This window comes from Sturnira hondurensis, unplaced genomic scaffold, assembly GCF_014824575.4.
Source record: "Sturnira hondurensis isolate 20B ecotype Veracruz unplaced genomic scaffold, ASM1482457v3 Scaffold0002597, whole genome shotgun sequence".
In the NCBI taxonomy this organism is placed as follows: domain Eukaryota; kingdom Metazoa; phylum Chordata; class Mammalia; order Chiroptera; family Phyllostomidae; genus Sturnira; species Sturnira hondurensis.
In genome coordinates, this window is record NW_028075228.1 from 571,512 (window position 1) to 591,193 (window position 19,682).

A 19,682-nucleotide genomic window follows, 5' to 3' on the forward strand; every position below is an offset into this window, starting at 1 on the left:
AACCTGGTTGTTAATGGATTTGACTTATTTATATTATTCTGCGTTTTTCTTTGTATTGTTCTGATAGCTACTCCCAGCAGTTGGCTTGGCCTCTGCGTGCTGTTGGTCTGTGAGCAAACGCAGTGGGTGGACATCAGACAGTAGCTCTCACTGAAAGCAGAGAAAGGGAACGGGACATGGAGGCCGTGAGGGCCAGAGCTCTGCTGTCCTGTGACTCCCCCCTCAGCTCCTAAAGTCCTTATCCTAATCTGCCCAATTTTGAACACTGCCTTCATCAGTGATTTGTTCATGAACTACTCATCCTTTCCTGGGAGCGACTTCTGGGAACCTGTAGTTTTGGCAACATGGGAAAGTGCTGACTTCATGAGCGGGTGGGGAGTAGGAGGCTTAGAGAGACCAGTTCTCTATACCGCATCTCCCAAAGGCTAAAGGTGTGCCTTCGGAAGAGCGTGTTTGGCCAACTGGCCAGAGGAAGAATAGAGCCGTGTGCAGGGAAGTCCCAGGGCATCAGGCTGATTAAACATCATTGCTCGCCTTCGCTGGTGTAGCTCAGTGGATTGAGCCTGGGCCTGAGAACCAGATGATCTCGGTTCGATTCCCAGTCAGGGCACATGCCTGGGTTGCAGGCCAGTTCCCTGCAGGGGCCAGTTCCCAGCAGGGGGTGCAGGAGAAGCAACCATACATTGATGTTTCTCTTCTCTCCTTCCCTTCCCCCCTAAAGATAAATAAGTAAAATATTTTTTAAAAAACCTGGCTGGTGTAGCTCAGTGGATTGAGCTCGAGCCTGTGAACCACACGGTCGCAGTTCGATTCCCAGTCAGGGCACATGCCTGGGTTGCAGGCCAGCTCTCAGCAGGGCACTCATGAGAGGCAACCACACATTGATATTTCTCTCCTTCTCTCCTTCCCTTCCCCCCTAAAGACAAATAAATTTTTAAAAAACCATCGTTGATCGTGGCTCACATACACGATTCCATTTTAATACAAGTCTCCAGTTGTCTTCCTTTGCATGGACCCTCTCCCTGCCTCCTGATGTTTCACCAGCTTCCCTTTGGAGTTTCCAGCTCTCTGCTGGGAGGTCGTTCAGTTGTTCATGCCGTCATGCCATCCTCTAGGGCTAGCACAGTCTCTGAAATCACTTCAACGAGGTAGTAACATAAAAAAAACTGCACATATTTAATGTACAGATATACCTTGGAGATACCTCAGGTTCAGTACCAGACCACTACAAGAAAGTGAGTCATACTCTTTTTGCTGGTGGACGGTCTTGCCTTCAATTTGTAAGAAACACAACATCTGTGAAATGTAGTAAAGCAAAACACAATAAAATGAGGTACACCCATATACAACTTGATGAGTTTGAAGATGAGTACACACCTGTGAGACCATCACCACAAGGTGAGTTATAAATGCATCCATCACTGCCCTGACAGGTGTGGCTCAGTGGGTTCGGCATCATCCAGACAGGTGAAAGATGGACAGTTTGGTTGGGGCACATGCCTGGGTTGCCCGCCAGGTCCCCAGTAGGGGGTGCATGAGAGGCAACCACACACTGATGTTTCTCTTCCTCTCTTTCTCCCTCCCTTCCCTTCTCTAAAAATAAATAAATACATAAAATATGTAAATAAATAGAATATTTTAAAAGTATATATCCATCACGTTGACAAGTTTCCTCTAATCTTCTTTATTACAATGTTTATGTATGTGACAAGAACACTTAAGATCTGCAATAGCAGCTTTGGAAGGTGAAATCCCTGCTCCTGACCCCAGGGAGCTTCGAACCACGCTTGTTGTGCCCTCACAGGGTCTCTGCTTTGTAGCAACCATAGCCCAGGGTACTAGGCGGTGCTGCCTGTGGCCTGAGATGCCCAGGAGGGCTCCTCTGCCCCTGTGTCTTCTACCAAAGGGCCCTTCCCAAGGGAAGTCTGCAGAGGGAAGGAGATAGCTGCCTGCCTGGGTCTGCTCCAGGCTGCTTGTGGATGCCAGTGAAAAGGCCACACTTTATCCCTGCGGACAAATAGCCCTGGGGCTGGACAAGGCAGCCTTTGGGGCCCTTCTGTGGCTGGGCTTCTCTTGTTCTCTCAGCCCATTCATGGGAAACGCCAGCTGCTCCTTTCACCCAGTAGGAGCAGGGGTGTGGCAGAGGGAAGCCCAGACTTAATCGGTGTGATCCTGAGTAAGTGCCCCCCCAGGTTCAGGCCCTGGTTCCTCTGTCTCTCCCAGCGTGTGGCTGAGCTGCCTGGCCTTCCGAGGAGATGGGCAGTCACTGGGGTGTTACAGATGATGAAGTTTGGGGGACCCGTCTCATTTGGTACTTTGTCTCCTTGGTCCTCCTAGATTCTGTCTATAATGGAAGACCACCATCTGTCCTTTGAAAGGAGGCAACAGTCTTCAGGGGTAAGCGAATAGGGCTGTCCTCCTTGGCCCTATTCATGGCCAGGGCATCCTTGCTGGCCCTCACCTGTCTCTTTTTTTAAAGCATTTTTAATTTAATTATTGTTCAAGTAGTTTTCTGTCTTTTACTCCCATCCCAGCCCACCCCCCTCAGTGCTCCCCACCTCCCTCCCATTTCACCCCCCTTAGTTGTTGTCCATGTGGCCTTTATACTTGTTCCTGTGAATCCTTCCCCTTTTCCCCTGAAATTCTCTCCCCTCTCCCCTCTGATCCCTGTCAGCCTGTTCTGTATTTCAGTGTCTTTGGTTATATTTTACTTGTTTGTTTTGTTGTTTAGCTTCCTGTTAAAGGTGAGATCATATGGTATTTGTCTTTCACCGCCTGGCTTATTTCGCTCAGCATAATGCCCTCCAGTTCCATCCATGCTGTTGCCAAGGGTAGTAGCTCCTTACCTGTCTCTTTGGTCCGGCTGCTTCGCTGCAGGTCCCTGTGCCGCCCCCTCAGCATTCCATGGACTCCATCAGCCAGGGGTCCACCTCCAGCTTCTCCTTTGTGTCTGCCACCTCCAGACAAGAGGAGCCCAAGAAGGACTACCGAGAGGTGAGGCCCCCAGGTGGGAGGGCAGAAGGGGAGATGCATGGCCCTGCGTTCCGGCGCTGGTTAAAGAGCCAGGGCCTGATGAGCGCTGCCCAGTGGGCCTACTCACTGTGATTGCGACGGCCGCAGAGGCAGCAGCAGCAGCACCCCAGAAGGAGCCCAGGCTGTCCTCGTCCTGCCTGCCCTTCACAGTCTGCTCTCCACACAGCTCTTTGTTTTGTGGACAGTGGGTGTGTGTGAGGGTAAGGGGGGCTTCCGAGAAAAGTACAAGTCCTATAGGTCCACGGATGTAAAATCATTTTACAAAGTAAACTTTCTCTGCCCTTGCCTCCCACTCCATAAATGCCCCTGTGAACCCGAGGTGGATCCTTCCTGGCTTGCAAAGTTTCTGTGGACATTTACATGTACTCACACATTGCATTTTGGAAAAGCTGGTTTAGAGCCTGTTTTGTTTTTTACCCCATTTAATCTCTTATAGTCTGTCCAGCACGAGCCCACGGCCATTGCGTGATGTGCCACCTCCTTTCATTCCCCTTCAGCTGGGAACTCTCACTGACTCCACCTGAGACCCACCGCTCCTGTCACGCCCAAGCCCTGACTTGCTCGTAGAGAGCTCGTCAAGCTTGATGCAAAAGCACAGCAAGGAAAACCAAGAGACACACTCCAGGGTCTAACAGAGACCTGGGCTCATCCATGGAAGAGGCATCCCCCTCATGTGCCCTCACCTAACAGACAACAAGAACTGAATGTAGGCAGTTCTAAGGGGCGGCTGGCCTCCTAGGGAGGGCTTGTGCTTCAGAGTGGCCATCGTCTCGCTCTGCCACATAAATAGCAGTGTATAGACCTTAAGTGGTATGGGATCAGTGCATACCAGCACCTTCTAGGATGTCCTTGTCTAAGCAATATTAGGGATATCTTTGAAAGACACTGAATCAGTCCCTGTCTGGTATGGCTCAGTTGGTTGAAGCATCGTCTCATACACCAGAAGGCTGCGGATTTGATTCCTGGTCAGGACACATACCTAGGTTGTGGGTTCAATCCTTAGTTGGGACACATATGGGAAGCAACCAATCCATGTTTTTTTTTTTTCTCTCTCTCTCTTTCTCCTCCTCTCCCCCTTCTTTTCTCTCCCCCTTCTTCTCTGTCTAAAATCAATAATCACATTTTTAAAAAAATTTTTTAAAGAAGATACTGAATCAAGACTCCATAAATCAAGAGACAAATGAGCTCTAACTGGTGTGGCTCAGTGGGTTGGGCATCATCCCACAAACTGAAAGGTTGCTGGTTTGATTCCCAGTCAGGGCACATGCCTGGGTCGCAGGCCAGGTCCCCAGTGGGGAGCATGTGAGAGGCAGCCACTCAATATTTCTCTCCCTCTCTTTCTCCCCTCCCCCCTTTTCCTCTCTCTAAAAATAAATAAAATCTTAGGGAAAAAAGACAAATGAAAGCTACTAGGCTTTCAGAATGTTTTTATTTTTATTTTTATTGATTGATTTTAGAGAGAAAGAAAGGGGGGAGAGAGAGAGACATCGATTTGTTGTTCCACTTATTTATGTGTTCACTGGTTGCTTCTTGTGTGTGCCCTGACCACAGCCTTGGTGTATCAGTATGACACTCACCAACTGAGCTCCCTGGCCAAGACTTATTATTTTTATTATTATTCTTAAAGTGTTTTTCTAACATTCTTTTTCCTTTTATTAAGGTAGAAAAACTTTTAAGAGCAGTTGCTGATGGAGATCTAGAAATGGTGAGTTTGTAGAAGTTCGTTTTTAAAAGCTTGCTCTCAATTTAAAATCACAGTACTTCTGCTTCTCGTCCCCAGTTCAGTTAGGAGCCGTGTGGCTTCCTTGCACACTCTCACACAGAAGATGGTGCATTTAATAACTGATGATAGCAACGTGATGTTTCCACCACAAATAAGGAGACTAGTGGACATAAAGCTGCATAATGAGCGTGTCCATGCCTCTTAGACATTCATATGGGAGGGTGGCAAGGCGTTGGCAAGAGACCAGCTCATGTCGAGGTCACAGAGCATGGGCTCAAAGCCCAGGCCCACTAGCCAGGAGCAAGGTGAGCAGAGGGGGCGGAGGGTGAGGAGGAGGTGCTGGAGGTAAGGACAGAGCCCAGAGGGTGTTAGTGTGGCCCTGCAGAAGCTGTGGACAGCTGGGACACCTGGGCCGGGAGGCTGCCGTCTGAGGCTTGGGGCTCCGCAGAGTCCTGAGCAAGGTTTCTGGCTCAGGTGGTGCTGACTGACGTGGGGGGGACCTGTTGAGGACTTCCTGGTGGGAGGGAAGGTGTCTGTGCTGACCCTCACTGTCAGATGGCAGCAGGGCACCTCTATGATGAGATCACTGGAGGGTGGAGGTAGCCTCCACAAGATCCCCACAAGCAGTTTCCCTGGCCTGCCTTTGGCTTCCTGAGATTCGTTTTGTCCTCCACGGTAAAAGGAGTAAACTAGGTACTCAGCAAATGAGAAGGTTACAAGAGACCTTTACCACAATGTGTGTTTCAAGAGTGCTTTCCACTGATGATTGAGTCGGAGTGGTGGACAGAAATTACGGAGTCTGATTATAACAGCCTCCGAGATAGTGAGATCCGAGTGTGGTCCTTGGTGTGTGAGGCTTTGGCCGGGGGCCATTGCGAATCCACTGGGCTGACACGTGTTTGCATCTGGCTGACGTGGCACTGCTCCTCCCCTGAGAATGGCCCCAGGAGAACCCAGCGTTCTCTGGGGGAGGCAAAGGCAGACATCATTAGGCGCCCTGAGAGCCATGTGTGAGCCAGTGGTATAGGCTGTATGGAGAAGAGATTATCACAGTCCCTGTGTCGGGACATGTCTGTTCTCTTCTTCCTTCTGTGGGCAGTGAGGGGGCTAAGGTCACTCATGAAGGAGGTTGGCAGAGACACACTGCCCAATGCTGTGGGGACCCATCCAAACTAATCTACATATGCAAGAGCTCCCAGTGCCCTGCCTAGGGCCATCTGCCCCTCAGCTAGCTCCCTGTCCCTCTTCTTGTTCCCCTGTTCTCAACAAGAGAACCTGCCCTTGGTCTCTCTCAGCTAGCCTGGCAGGTGAGGCCCCTTAGTCAAGGCCCTGGCCTTTCCACCCTGACCGTTGTGTGCTGTCTGGGACGTAAAGGGACCTGGAGGGAAGAGGCTTGGGGTCAAAGAGGGGTCCCTGGAGCCCTGTGTCAGCCTTGCAGGTGCATGCTGACTTCCTCAGTGATTGGGACCAGGCCTAGGTATGCATTTAAGTTTTCTCAAACTTAACATCCCAGAAACTAGTCTTCCCTGGGACATGAATCTGACCTATTTGGGGGTCTTTTCCATGCTCTCAGCCAGGGGCTAATGCATGGCAGTGGGAAGGACAGTGCTGTGGGGTTGCAGCCACTGCTTCCTGGCTCTGTGGCCCTGAGCATGTTGTTGGCCTCTGGCACTGAGTTCCTTCCCAGGGAAAAGAGTTTTTGAAAAGCGATTTTATCTCTTTTTAGATGAAAGAGAACGGTCTTGCCAAATGCTTCAGGACCAGGGTTTTGAAGCAGTACCGCTCTGGCCCTTTTTTCAGATAGAAAAGAACCTCTAACACAAGCTACAGAAATGGTCGCTTAACCTATGTCACCATGAAGAGGGCTTAGAAAGGGTTGATTACCTGTAACCCCTGGACTCTTTGTGAGCAGCACCTGTCAGAGGGAGAGGGAGAGAGATGGATTAAGAAACTGTAGCTTGTAAAGGAGCTAAGATGAGTTTTGAGCCCCTGTTTCTTTTTACTCTGCAACACCAGGTGCGTTACCTTTTGGAGTGGGCAGAAGAGGACCTGGATGATGTGGAGGATGCTGTCGGTGCTGCGGATCCTGAATTTTGTCACCCCTTGTGCCAGTGCCCCAAATGTGCTCCAGCTCAAAAGGTTGGGCTTTGCTTCTATTGATGGAGGTGGTGACAGGAGGGAAATTCTCCTTTTGCTTCTAGAATAAGTTGTCTGCTTCTCAGCCAGTTAACATCTGCATGGCTGGTGGTGGGTATTCCTGAGGTGTGGTGGGGCTCATTCGCTCAGGGGACAGAAGCTGACGCTAGTACAAGACCTGGCTTGGGCTGCCAGCTTCCTGAACAGGAGGCCAGTGAGCAGGGATATCAACCCGCGCTTAGTGTTTCACCTGCTCTCTGGGCCCCTGAGCCGCCTACATGAGTTGACCGATAGACACACTGTGCCCATAGCTGCATTTCCCTGGAGAGGCTGTGCTCAATTTCATTGCCACGGCCTATGCCCACGTTGGTGTGTTTTCTGTGGCAGACAGATCGCCCGGCACCATCCAGCTTCCCTAACTGACAACAGCTTGGAAAACCACAGAACAGTGTTACCACCAGGATATCAACATGGATACAATATATCCACCTTACTCAGATACCCCCAGTTTTGCCTGTGCTTGTGTATGTGTGTGTATACTTAGTTGTATCCAGTTTTTTTTCACATCTGTAGCTTTGTCTATACACCAGCACATTCAAGGTGCAGAACAGTTCACTCACCACAGGAAGAATCACTTGCATTGCCTTTTTTTTTTTAAGATTTTATTTATTTATCTTTAGAGGGGAAGGGAAGGAGAGAGGGAGAGAAACATCAATGTATGGTTGCCTTTCGTGCGTCCCCTGCTGGGAGTTGGCCTGTAGGGAACTTGCCTGCAACCCAGGCATGTGCCCTGACTGAGAATCGAACCGCGATCGTCTGAGTCGCAGGCCCGCGCTCAAGGGCAACGCGAGCTACACCAGACAGGGCTCGCGTTGCCCTTTTATAACCACACCTGCTACCCTATGTCGCCCCCAGCCCACCATCCACTGATCTGGTCTCCATTTCAGAAGTCTTAAATAAATGCAATCAAATAGGACAGCGCCTTTTGGGACTGGCTTCGTCCGCAAGGGCGATTCCCAGTTGTTGCCCGTAGTTCACAGTCGGTCTAGTTACTGTCCGGCACCACTCCGGGCACACACATGCCCCCGCCAGTTTAACCGCTCACTGTGGAAGGGTACAGGGTTGATTCTGGGTGTGAGATGTTACAAATGAAGCTGCTGTGCACATTTGTGTACAAGTTTGTGTGACGTAACATAGTTTTAATTTCTCTAAGGTAAATGCCCAAGAATGCAATTGCTGGCTCATGATAAGGAGATGGTAATTCTGTGGTTAGTTTTGCAAGGAACTGACAGACTTTTCTAGAAGGGTTGTACCCTTTATGTTGCCAGCAGCAATATATGAGTGGCCCAGTTTCTCCATATCCTCAGCTGTGTTTGCTGTAGTCACTACTTTTTATTTCGGCCATTTTTGCATTCCCTAACAGGTGATGACATCGAGCCTCTTTTCAGGTGCCTATTTGCCATCTGTATATGTTCTTTGGTGAATTGTCTGTTCATTTCCCACTTCCTAATTTTTTTTTTTTTACTGTTTTAAGAGTTCATGTGTTCTAGATTCTAGCTCTTTGTCAGATACATGGTTTGCAAATATTTTCTTTTGGTCTGTAGTTTGCCTATAGCTTCTTCACATAGGTTTTCACAGAACCATTTTTTTCATTTAGAAGTCCAGTTTATCAACTTTTCATTTTATAGGTTGTGCTTTGGGTGTTAAGTGGGAGAACTCTGCTTAGCTCTAGGTTCCAAAGATTTTCTCCTGTTTTTTATTTTTCTAAAAGTTTTATAATTTTACATTTAACACTTAAGTCCATGATGCAGTTTGAGTGAAATTTTGTACAGGGTGTGAAATTTAGGTTGCGGTTTATTTTTTGCCTACGGATGCCCACTCTTCCAGCACCATTTATTAAAAGGCCGCCCTTCCTCCACCTTCTTGCTCCCTGGACCTCGGTTGGCTGTGTGTGGTGTGGGTCTATTTCTGAGCTTGCTCTTCTGCTCCGCTGCTCTGCGTGTCTGTCCCTCTGCCAGTGCCACCCCGTCTTGATTGTTGCAGCTGTGTGGTATGCCTCGCTACTGGGTAGAGTGATTCTTCCTAATTTAGTCTTTAAATTAGGGTCATTTTAGCTAGCATTCTAGGGCCTGTGCCTTTCCATATAAATTTAAGAATAAACTTGTCTCTGTCTACACAAAACCTTGTTAAAATTTGATAGCAATTGCATTAAAACTGTAGATCAATTTGGAGAGAAATAACATCTTTACTATGTTGAGTCTTTAGCCCTTCTTGGATTTCTTCTGCAATATTTTGTGGTTTTCAGCATGCAGATCCTGTCCACGTTTTGTTAAATGTGTGCCTAAGTATTTCGTTTTCTTTCGAGCAGTTGCAAATAGCATTGTGTGCATAGTGTGCGCTTGTGCGCTTGTGCGCCAAACTCATTGTGTGTTCCATACTGAGAAAATTAATTTGACTTTACAAAACAGATAGAATGGTGTTATCCTTTAGATTGCAAAATTACTCTACCTTATTTTAAAAGCTTCACTGTGGGCTTCTCTAACCTAAGAATACTGAAATGACTATACTTTTCATTCATGTGTAGCTTTTCAGCTGCAGTGTGATGGGTATACAGGGCTGTGCAACCTCTGTTCCATACCCACGCTTCCGGATCTGCACAGCCCAAACAGTCACTCCCCCAGGTGGGAGGCTATGAAAACCAGGGTTAAAAGGGCAGGTGATGTTTCGGAAGATACGATGGGGAGGAATGGAGCCCCCAGGTCCAGTTGTGAGTCTGTATGGCCAGAGGCAGTTACTGCATCTCCCTGTTCTTTCTCATTTCTCTGCCTACAGTCTATTCTTCCCCACCCCAGTGCGTTCATTGCACAGTAACAAGACGCATAAAACACATTAGAGTATCTGTTGAATTTATTGGATAAGGCCTTATCTTCCCTGTGCTTTTAAAAACTTTTTTAAAATTTTTATTTTTATTTAATTCTTGTTCAAGTAGAGTCTTCTGTCTTATATTCCCAGCCCTGCCCCCCCCAGTGCTCCCCACCTCCCTCCCATTTCCACCCCCTACCTTAGTTATTGTCCATTTATACTTGTTCATGTGAGTCTATCCCCTTTTCCCCTCTGATTCTCTCCCCTCTCCCCTCTGGTTCCTGTCAGCCTGTTCTGTATTTGAGTGTCATTAATCATATTTTGGTTGCTTGTTTGTTTTGTTGTTTATATTCCTGTTAACAATGATATCATATGGTATTTGTCTTTCACCGTCTGGCTTATTTCGCTCAGCATAATGCTTTCCAGTTCCATCCATGATGTTGCAAAGGGTAGGAGCTCCTTCTTCCTTTCTGCAGCATAGAATTCCATTGTGTAAATGTACCGGAGCTTTTTGATCCAGTCATTTACCGATGGGCATCTAGGTTGCTTCCAACTCTTGGCTATCGTGAATTGTGCTGCTATGAACATCGAGGTGCATAGGTCCTTTTGGATTGGTGCTTCAGGGTTCTTAGGATATACTCCTAAGAGTGGGATTGCTGGGTCTACCAACAATGAAACAGCAGAAGCAGAAATCAAGAAAAAAATCCCATTCGATATAGCAAAAACAAAAATAAAATATCTGGGAATAAACCTAACCAAGGAGGTTAAAGACCTGTATGCAGAAAACTGCACAACACTGAAGAAAGAAATCAAGGAAGACACAAACAAATGGAAACATATACCGTGTTTATGGATTGGAAGAATTAACATCATCAAAATGTCCATACTACCTGAAACAATTTACAGATTCAATGCAATACCTATTAAAGTACCAATGTCATATTTCACAGACATAGAACAAACACTTCGAAAATTTATATGGAACCATAAAAGACCCCGAATAGCTGCTGCAATTTTGAGAAAGAAGAACAAAGGAGGGCCCTGGCTGGCGTAGCTCAATGGATTGAGCGCGGGCCTGCGAACCAGACGATCGCGGTTCGATTCCCAGTCAGGGCACATGCCTGGGTTGCAAACCGGTTCCTTGCAGGCTAACTACCAGCAGGGGATGCACAAAAGGCAACCATACATTGATGTTTCTCTCCCTCTCTCCTTCCCCTCTAAAAATAAATAAATAAATAAAATCTTAAAAAAAAATACCAGATTTGGTGCTTTACTAATTAAAAAAAAAAAAAGAACAAAGGAGGGATCACCATACCTGATATCAAACTGTATTACAAGGCCACTGTAATCAAAACAGCCTGGTACTAACATAAAAACAGGCACATAGACCAATGGAATAGAACAGAGAGCCCAGAAATAAACCCAACTCTCTACAGTCAATTAATATTTGACAAAGGGGGCAATAACATAAAATGGAGTAAAGATAGCCTCTTCAACAAATGGTGTTGGGAGAACTGGACAGCTACATGCAAAAAAATGAAACTTGAGCACCAACTTACACCATACACCAAAATTAATTCAAGGTGGATAAACGACTTAAATATAAGTCGTGAAACCACTAAAGCCCTAGAGGAGAACATTGGCAGGAAAATCTCAGCTATTCCACACAGCAATATTTTTGCTGACACGTCTCCTAGAGCAAGAGACATAAAGGAAAGAATAAACAAATGGGATCTCATCAAACTTAAAAGCTTCTGCATGGCCAAGGGAAACAGTATCAAGATAAAAAAAGAAGCAACAGCTTGGGAAAACATATTTGCCAATGACACCTCAGACAAAGGTTTAATCTCCAAAATATACAAAGAATTCACTCGACTCCACTCAGAGAAGACGAGCAACCCAATTAAAAAATGGGCAAAGGACTTGAACAGACACTTCTCCAAGGAGGACATACAGAGGATCCAGAGACACATGAAACGATGCTCGATATCACTAGCTATCAGAGAGATGCAAATTAAAACCACAATGAGATACCACTTTACACCAGTCAGAATGGCCATCATAAACAAAGAAACAAACAAGTGCTGGAGAGGTTGTGGGGAAAGGGGGACCCTAGTTCACTGTTGGTGGGATTGCTTTTAAAAACTCTTTTCTTCTTTTTGTAATTTCTTAAAAAGACACAAAACTAAATGGTTTCATGTCTGTGATTAAATTAAAATTCTCCCCAAACCCATTCTCTGGTGTATTTAGAGTAAAAAATAAACAAAAAAGCCTTTATTGAAGTATCATTTACATAAAATAAAGTACAGCGGTTCCTCTAACAATGTTATTTCAATTATAATGCTGATGAGATGCTGTAGGAACGTAACTCTTCCTTATTATCAACTAGCCAATGGTAAAACTAGTTTTGTTATACCTCATTTTGCTTAACACCGCAGAACCTATCGATGATCTTAAGTGAGGACTTACTGTATACGCACGTGAAGTATACCATTCGGTGAGTTCCTGCAGATGTGTACACCCGTGAAACCATCACCACATTGCCTCTGAGAATCCCCTCCTGCTTCTGTGCAGCTCCTCCCTCAGGCCCTCCCGGCCCAGCTACAGACAGTTTGTTAGATATGCCTGCTACAAATACAACCACTGACCTGCTTTTTGTCATACATACTCAGTGGCATTTTCTAGAATTGTATGTGAAAGGAACCATACTGGACACACTTTTGAGTCTGGCTTTCTTTATTCAGCAGAATGTTTTGAGATCCATGTTGTATGTAAAGCTACTGTGAATATTTGTGTACATCTTTGTATAAATGTGTTCACTTGGGGTAAATACCCAGGAGCATAATTGCTGGGTCATGCAGTTAAATAAATGTATGCTGAACTTTATAAAGCAAGCAGCCAGCTTTCCACAGTGACTGTAGCATTTCTGCAGCCCAGCCAGCAGCCTGTGAGAGTTCCGGTTGCCCCACACTCTGTTAGCGTTCGGTGTTCTGACTTTTTAACTTCAGCCGTCACCCTGGTAAGTGCGCCATGGTACTGTGTAGTGTTCTGCCCCATCGACGTACTTGTTTTTGACTTTTTGAGGTATAATTGGCATGCAGTAATATTCACCCTTTAATTTAGCTTAGTGTTTAAGCGGTGACATTTTTAATCATCAGAAAACGAACTAGATAAACAAAGTTTTAATCCTTGATCAGTCACAGAAAACATCAACAAATTAATTCCACTATCAAAATGTATGATTCAATATCACAATTTGTTTCTTTTTACTTATATGGTTTATATATCAGTTTCTTTTCCCCTTTTAATTACTGATTGATTATTCTGTATCACATGATTGATTTTAAAACCACTGTGACTAAGAAGGTAGTTTCATGATACAAATGAAGGTGAACTACAGAGATCAGTAGCAAACAGTGTTATGAGGTTAGACCATAAATTCAAGGTCTCATAACCACCAGCAGCGCAGTAAAGATGCAGAATATCTCCATCACCCCAAAGAGCCCCTCCCGCCCCTGCGCGGAATTATCCCTGTCCCCCACTGCACCCTCACCGTCGCTCATCTCTTTTCTGAACCTACGGTTTTGTAACCCCTGATTTCGATTTGCATTTCCCTGAGAACCGAAGATGTTATTTTACATTTATTGACTGGCCATTCAGCCGTCTTCTTCGTGAAAAGTGTTTTCAGATCTTTTGTGCATTATTTTAAAAGTTAGATTATGTTATTGAGTTGTAAGAGTTTTTTGTTTATCTTTTTTAATTGTGATTAATACAAGTCCTTTCTAAGATATACGTGTTGCAAACATTTTCTACCATTTGATTATTTGACTTTATCTTCCTTTTTTTCTTTTTATTTTTTTTTTGAGAATTTTCCTAAGAGTTTATTTGAGCCAAGTTGACAACATAAGCCAGGATTTCATTTTCTTTTTCTTTTTTCTTTTTTGGTCAATATTTATTATTTATTTTCTTAGAAGGTAATTTTTCCTTTTTAAAATATATTTTATTGGTTATGCTATTACAGTTGTCCCATTTCTCCCCCTTCATTCCCCTCCATCCTGCACACCCCCTCCCCCCACATTCCCCCCTGTAGTTCATGTCCATGTGTCATAAGTTCTTTAGATTCTACGTTTCCCACACTACTCTTGCCCTCCCCCTGTCTATTTTCTACCTACCGTCTATGCTACTTATTCTCTGTACCTTTTCCCCTTCTCTCCTCCTCCCACTTCCCTGTTGCTAGCCCCCCCCATGTGACCTCCATTTCAGTGGTTCTGTTCCTGTCCCAGTTGTTTCCTTAGCTTGTTTTTATTTTAGGTGTGGTTGTTAATAATTGTGAGTTTGCTATCATTTTACTATTCATGTTTTTTACCTTCTTTCTCTTAGATAAGTCCCTTTAACATTTTATAAAATAAGAGCTTGGTGATGATGAACTCCTTGAACTTGACCTTATCTGAGAAGCACTTTATCTGGCCTTCCATTCTAAATGAAAGCTTTGCTGGATAGAGCAATCTTGGCTGTAGGTCTTTGGATTTCATGACTTGGAATACTTCTTTCCAGCCCCTTCTTGCCTGTAAGGTCTCTTTTGAGAAATCAGCTGACAGTCTGATGGGAACTCCTTTGTAGGTGACTGTCCCTTTGTCTCTTGTCTCTTGCTGCTTCTAGGATTCTCTCCTTCATTTTAATCTTGGCTAATGTAATTATGATGAGCCTTGGTGTGTTCCTTCTTGGGTCCAACTTGTTTGGGACTCTCTGAGCTTCCTGGACTTCCTGGAAGTCTATTTCCTTTGCCAGATTGGGGAAGTTCTCCTTTATTATTTGTTCATATAAGTTTTCCACTCGTCCCTGTTTCTCTTCCCCTTCTGGCACCCCTATAATTAGAATGTTGGAATGTTTAAAGATGTCCTGGAGGTTCCTAAGCCTCTCCTCATTTTTTTGAATTCTTGTTTCTTCATTCTTTTCTGTTTGGTCATTTTTTTCTTCCTTCTGGTCCACTCCCTTGATTTGAGTCCCAGTTTCCTTTCCATCACTATTGGTTCCCTGTGCATTTCCCCTCATTTCATTTAGTGTAGCTTTCATTTATTCATCTAACTGGTGACTAAAATCAACCATTTCTGTGAGCATCCTGATCACCAGTATTTTGAACTGTGCATCTGATAGGTTGGCTATCTCTTGGTCGCTTAGAAGTATTGGCTCTGGGACTTTGAGCTGTTTTTCTTCTTGAGCCATAATGTTTTGGTCTGTTTGCACTTGTTATGTATGAGGAGCGGAGCCCTAGGTGTTCACCAGGGTGGGGCAACCCAAGTCGCTAGGTTGTGATGCTGTACGTGGGGATGGGGTCAGAGAGGAGACAATGGCATTTTGCTCCCCTCTCTGTTGCACTTTAGTTCCTTCCGCTGCTTCCCCCAAGCAAACTGGGCCTTTCTGGTGCTGGTTCCTGGGTGGGTGGGCTTGTGTGCAGTCTAGGACTCTGTGGGTCTCTTCAACAAAATCTCCTGTGAGGCTGGGAGTCTCTCCCTGCGCCTCAACCCCCACAGGTATTTTCAATCAGTGTTTTGAGGCTTTATTTCCCGGCACTAGGACCCTGGGTTGTGTGATCTCTCTCACTCCTCAGTTATCTGCGCGAGCGAATGTGGAACTGCTGCCTGTCAGCCAGCCACTTTGTGCACGGTGCCCCGCTTCTCAGTTGCCGCTTCGCTGGGTCTGCCTGTTGCCACCCCACACCTGGGGTCTGCCAGCCGCCACCGGGGTGCCCAGGGTCTGCCCCATGCTGTCTCATGCACCCGGGGTGCCTTGCTTGCCCAGTGTCACCACTTCCTGTGCTGCGACCCTTCTCCGCTCAGCTGCCCGACTCCACCCCACCTACTGGTCAGATGAATGTGTCTGTTTTAACTCCTTGGTTGTTGGACTTCCATACAGTTCAATTTTCTCTCAGTTTTGGTTGTTATTTTGTTTCTAAATTGTTGTTGTCCTTATTTTGGTTGTTTGAGGAGGCACAGTGTGTTTACCTATGCCTCCATGTTGGCCAGAAGTCTCAGAAGGTAATTTTTCATAGTTTATTAATATACCATGTAAAGCATTTCAGAAAAATGAGCAGCTAATTATTTACAAGTATTATCATTCTTCCAGGAATTATGGGATTACCTTCATCAGTTTCAGTAAATATCAGAATTAAACTCAGGAAAAAATGGTGCTGATTTATTTGTGAAGTTTTCCTCCCTTTAGCCTAATGTATCTCTCTACACATCAACACGTGTCCAGAGAGACGGTATGTTTTAGTGGTTTCAGTCTTGGGCTCGGGAGTTGAGCTTGGGTTTGAATATTAGATCCTCCATTTATAAGGTGTTGGACTTTGGACATGTTAGTTAACATCTCAGGTCAGAGTTTCTTTATCTTGTGGGAGCTCCAGTAAGCATTTAGAGGGCTTCTAAGTTATATTTCACATGGCATTTTTGTAATAAGAGGCTTTTCAAGTTGTCTATTCCATAAAATTTCCGTAATCAAATTCTCTCTGGCTGTTTGGGTCTGTTCATTATTGCCTGTAACTTTTTAGTTTGGTGAAATCAACCTTCCCAGGAACAAATCTATCTGAATTTTGACTGATGCTCTTAAGGTGTTCTCCAAGATCAGCCTAGAACCTGTAACCTCCTGTAAGCACACACTGGACCATAATGTCACAGTATCTGATGTCTTTTATAAAATCCTTAGCCAGCCACTCAGTTCTGTCGCAGTGATACCATGAGACATGAGGACATACTCCACATCTCCAGAATAGTGCTGTGGGTACATGAATGGATTCAAGTCATTCCCTGGCCAATCGTTGTTCATAATCTCTACACCTCACCCATAATCTGTCACCTCTGCTCCTGGCCATGTTTTCCCCAGGGAAAGTAGGAAGGCTCATTTTCTTAGTCTTTTTTAGAGAGCAAAGATTTATCATTTTAAAGCCTGGTTTATCATAGTTTTCCTTTATGTTTTTGCTTTGTGTCTTAGCTAAGAAATCTTTGCTTATTCCAATGTTGCAAAGGTTTTCTTCTGTGTTCTCTTCAGGTTTTATAGTTGCAGCATTTGCATTATTTCTGTGATGCACTTTGACTTTTGTTTTGGTGAGAGATGGGGCTGACGCATAATTTCCCATGCGTGCACGCCCAGTTGTCCCAGCAGCAGCTGCTGGACAGACCTGCCCTTCCCTGTTACATTGCCTTGGCATAACACAGTGTTACGTTAGGGGTTTCTTTCTTGAAGATGAAAGTTAACCCTTCAACTTTCACACCTTTTTAGAGTAGTTGGGATTCACCTGTGGGCAGCCTGATTCTGGATCCCACTGTGAGGGTTTTGCCGAGGGGTGGTAGGGGGCAGATGGCTTCAGTTCCTTTGGCCTGGTTTTCTACATACTAATGGCATTTCTGTTTCCCTCTTCTGCTCTTACCAGAAGCTGGCAAAGATTCCTGCCAATGGGCTTGGTGTGAACGTGACCAGCCAGGATGGCTCCTCCCCACTGCATGTTGCTGCCCTGCACGGCTGGGCGGAACTCATCCCCCTCCTTCTGAAGCACGGTGCCAGTGTGGGTGCCAGGAACACAAACCAGGCCACCCCACTCCACCTGGCCTGCCAGCAAGGCCACTTTCAGGTATGGGTTGTCTCCCGGGCAGTGTTAAGATGCTTGCTTTCAGCTAGAACCTCACTTGGGAATGCAACAGAGGGGCGGGAGTTTGACAGCTGGCCCAGAGCACCGGCCCCCTTTCTTCCTCCCAGCCCCGAGACTCAGAGCTGCATGTGGATGGACCACTCAACCACAAAGCACAGAATTCTGCTGCCTCTGGGGGCGGAGCCAAGCCCCTCCCACTGCTAGTCACCCGAGGGTGGCGCAGAGGCTGCCATTCTGGATCTGGCCCCAGAGAGTTTTCTCTGATGATTAGGGGTTGGTCATCAAGGGCTCCGGCACCTGTCAGCACCCGATTGTTCTGCAGCCCTTGGTCTGTGCCAAACAGGTCAGCGCTTCATAGAGCACAGCCCTCTAGAGGGTGCCAAGAGAGAACTGTGGCCGGTTGGCCTTTTCCATTTTGAAAGTTATCTACGTTCTACATTTTTTCCTCTTCCCTTAGTAGTTCTAATGTAAATAAGCTTTCCGAAGTCAGGAGCCATTTTTCAGGGCTTCCATCTCTCCTAACGCCTCACATAGCGCTTCAAGCATCGGTTTCCCCGTCTGTAAAACTGGAGTTATAATTTCAGCTCTCTGTGGACTAGATCAAATGATTAAATGAAAAAAGGGAAAAGAAATAAAATGAGTGCCTGGCACACAGTCCACCTTCAGCAAATATTAACTGCTCACCCTGCAGGCCCTTTCAGCTAGTCTGCCTTCTCCTGAGATCAGACCTGCGTCTAAAGAGCCTTCTAGGTAAACTTAGAGAAAAGTCAAAAGGATACCAAGTTAGAGAATATCTCTCTGCCAATTTTTAAATTTTTTATTTATTTATTTTTCAAGGGGAAGGCAGAAAGAGAGGGAGAGAAACATCAATGCCTGGTTGCCTCTTGTGTGCACCCTGCTGGGCACCTGGTCCACAACCCAGGCATGCGCCCTGACTGAGAATCAAACAGGTGACCCTTTGGCTCACAGGCTGGTGCTCGGTCCACTGAGCCTCACCAGCCAGGGCTCTCCCTGCTGAGGTTTAATTAAGGTTGAAAATTAACCTTTTCTGTTCTAGGTGGTGAAGTATCTATTAGATTACAACTTAAAACCCGATGAACAGGATGTAAGTGGAAACACTCCCCTCCTTTATGCCTGTTCCAGTGGCCACCATGAAGTCGCAGCACTGTTGCTACAGGTAAGGGCCCCCACAGCCCAGAAGCTGTGGACACTGGTCATTGATGGACATTTCATCAGGTGGCAAGTCCCTGGCAAAGCACTGGAGGTGGCTGGGGCCCGCCCGTGGCTTTGCACTGCCCCTGGGGAGAGGAGTTCTGCGCAAGATTTCCATGTGGGGATTCTCAAGTGGGAAATGGGTCTCAGGGTCTGTGCTGCCCCCGGGAAGCCGAGTGAAGGGCCGACACTGCTTTTGCAAAGGTTTGCATCTTGCCTCGTTTACCTGCCGGGTGGATTGAATTGTACAAGGCTAAGTCGAACTCTTACCTTTAAAGTCAGCTGAATATCCTTTGTCACTTTTTTTTGGCTCTTGATAAAGGTTATATGTGTTCATTATAGAACAAAGAAGTAAAAGCAGGGGAAAACCCAACTGGCCTATCATAACCCTATTACTCCGAGGCAAGGCATGTCTGGACTGTAGAAATGTGCATAATTTAGATCAATATTGGCTTCTCTCTGCCTATTCTCAGTTAAGGTACAAATTTTTTTATTAAAACCTCAATTTTTTAAAAATATTTTATTTATTTATCTTTAGAGGGGAAGGGAAGGAGAGAAGGAGAGAAATACCAATGTATGGTTGCCCCTCGTGAGTCCCCTGCTGGGAACTGGCCTGCAACCCAGGCATGTGCCCTGACTGGGAATCTAAAACCTCAATTTTTATGGAGGAAATTTAATTTTCACTTTATTTTGTTAACTTTGGGGGTGGGTTAAAAATTATTATTCTATTACAGTTGTCCCAATTTTTCCCCTTTTGCCCTCCTCCCCTCAGCCTGCTCCCCATCCCACAGTCCATCCCACACCGTCATCCATGTCTGTGTCCATGGGTCAGTCATACGTGTTCTTTAACTAGTCTCTTCCCCTTCTTTCCACCATTATCCCCCTCCTGCCTCCCATCGGGCCACTGTCAGTCTGGTCCATGTTTTCCATTGTCTCTTTTTTGTTTGTTTATTTGTTACATATATTAATTGATTATGCTATTACAGTGGTCCCATTTTCTTCTCCCATTAATTCCCCTCCATCCTGCACACCCCCTCCCTCCAGCATTTCTTTCCCTTAATTCATGTCCATGGG

The 19,682-nt window shown here is 45.7% G+C and overlaps 1 protein-coding gene across 12 annotated transcripts in view; it reads left to right on the plus strand.

Annotated features, from left to right (window-relative positions):
- The window catches only part of ANKRD27 (ankyrin repeat domain 27), a 58,108-nt gene that overhangs the window by 30,652 nt on the left and 7,774 nt on the right, over positions 1-19,682 (plus strand). For 9 of the 12 annotated variants that reach the window (XM_037040122.1, XM_037040121.1, XM_037040127.1 and 6 more), the window contains 6 exons: positions 2,338-2,395; positions 2,861-2,994; positions 4,694-4,738; positions 6,773-6,895; positions 17,181-17,378; positions 18,454-18,573. In XM_037040122.1, coding sequence (XP_036896017.1) covers positions 2,338-2,395; positions 2,861-2,994; positions 4,694-4,738; positions 6,773-6,895; positions 17,181-17,378; positions 18,454-18,573 — 678 coding nt within the window. Of the gene's footprint in view, positions 1-2,337; positions 2,398-2,860; positions 2,995-4,693; positions 4,739-6,772; positions 6,896-17,180; positions 17,379-18,453; positions 18,574-19,682 lie in introns of all 12 variants that reach the window. The other 3 variants (XM_037040124.1, XM_037040133.1, XM_037040128.1) reach the window with 2 other exon arrangements.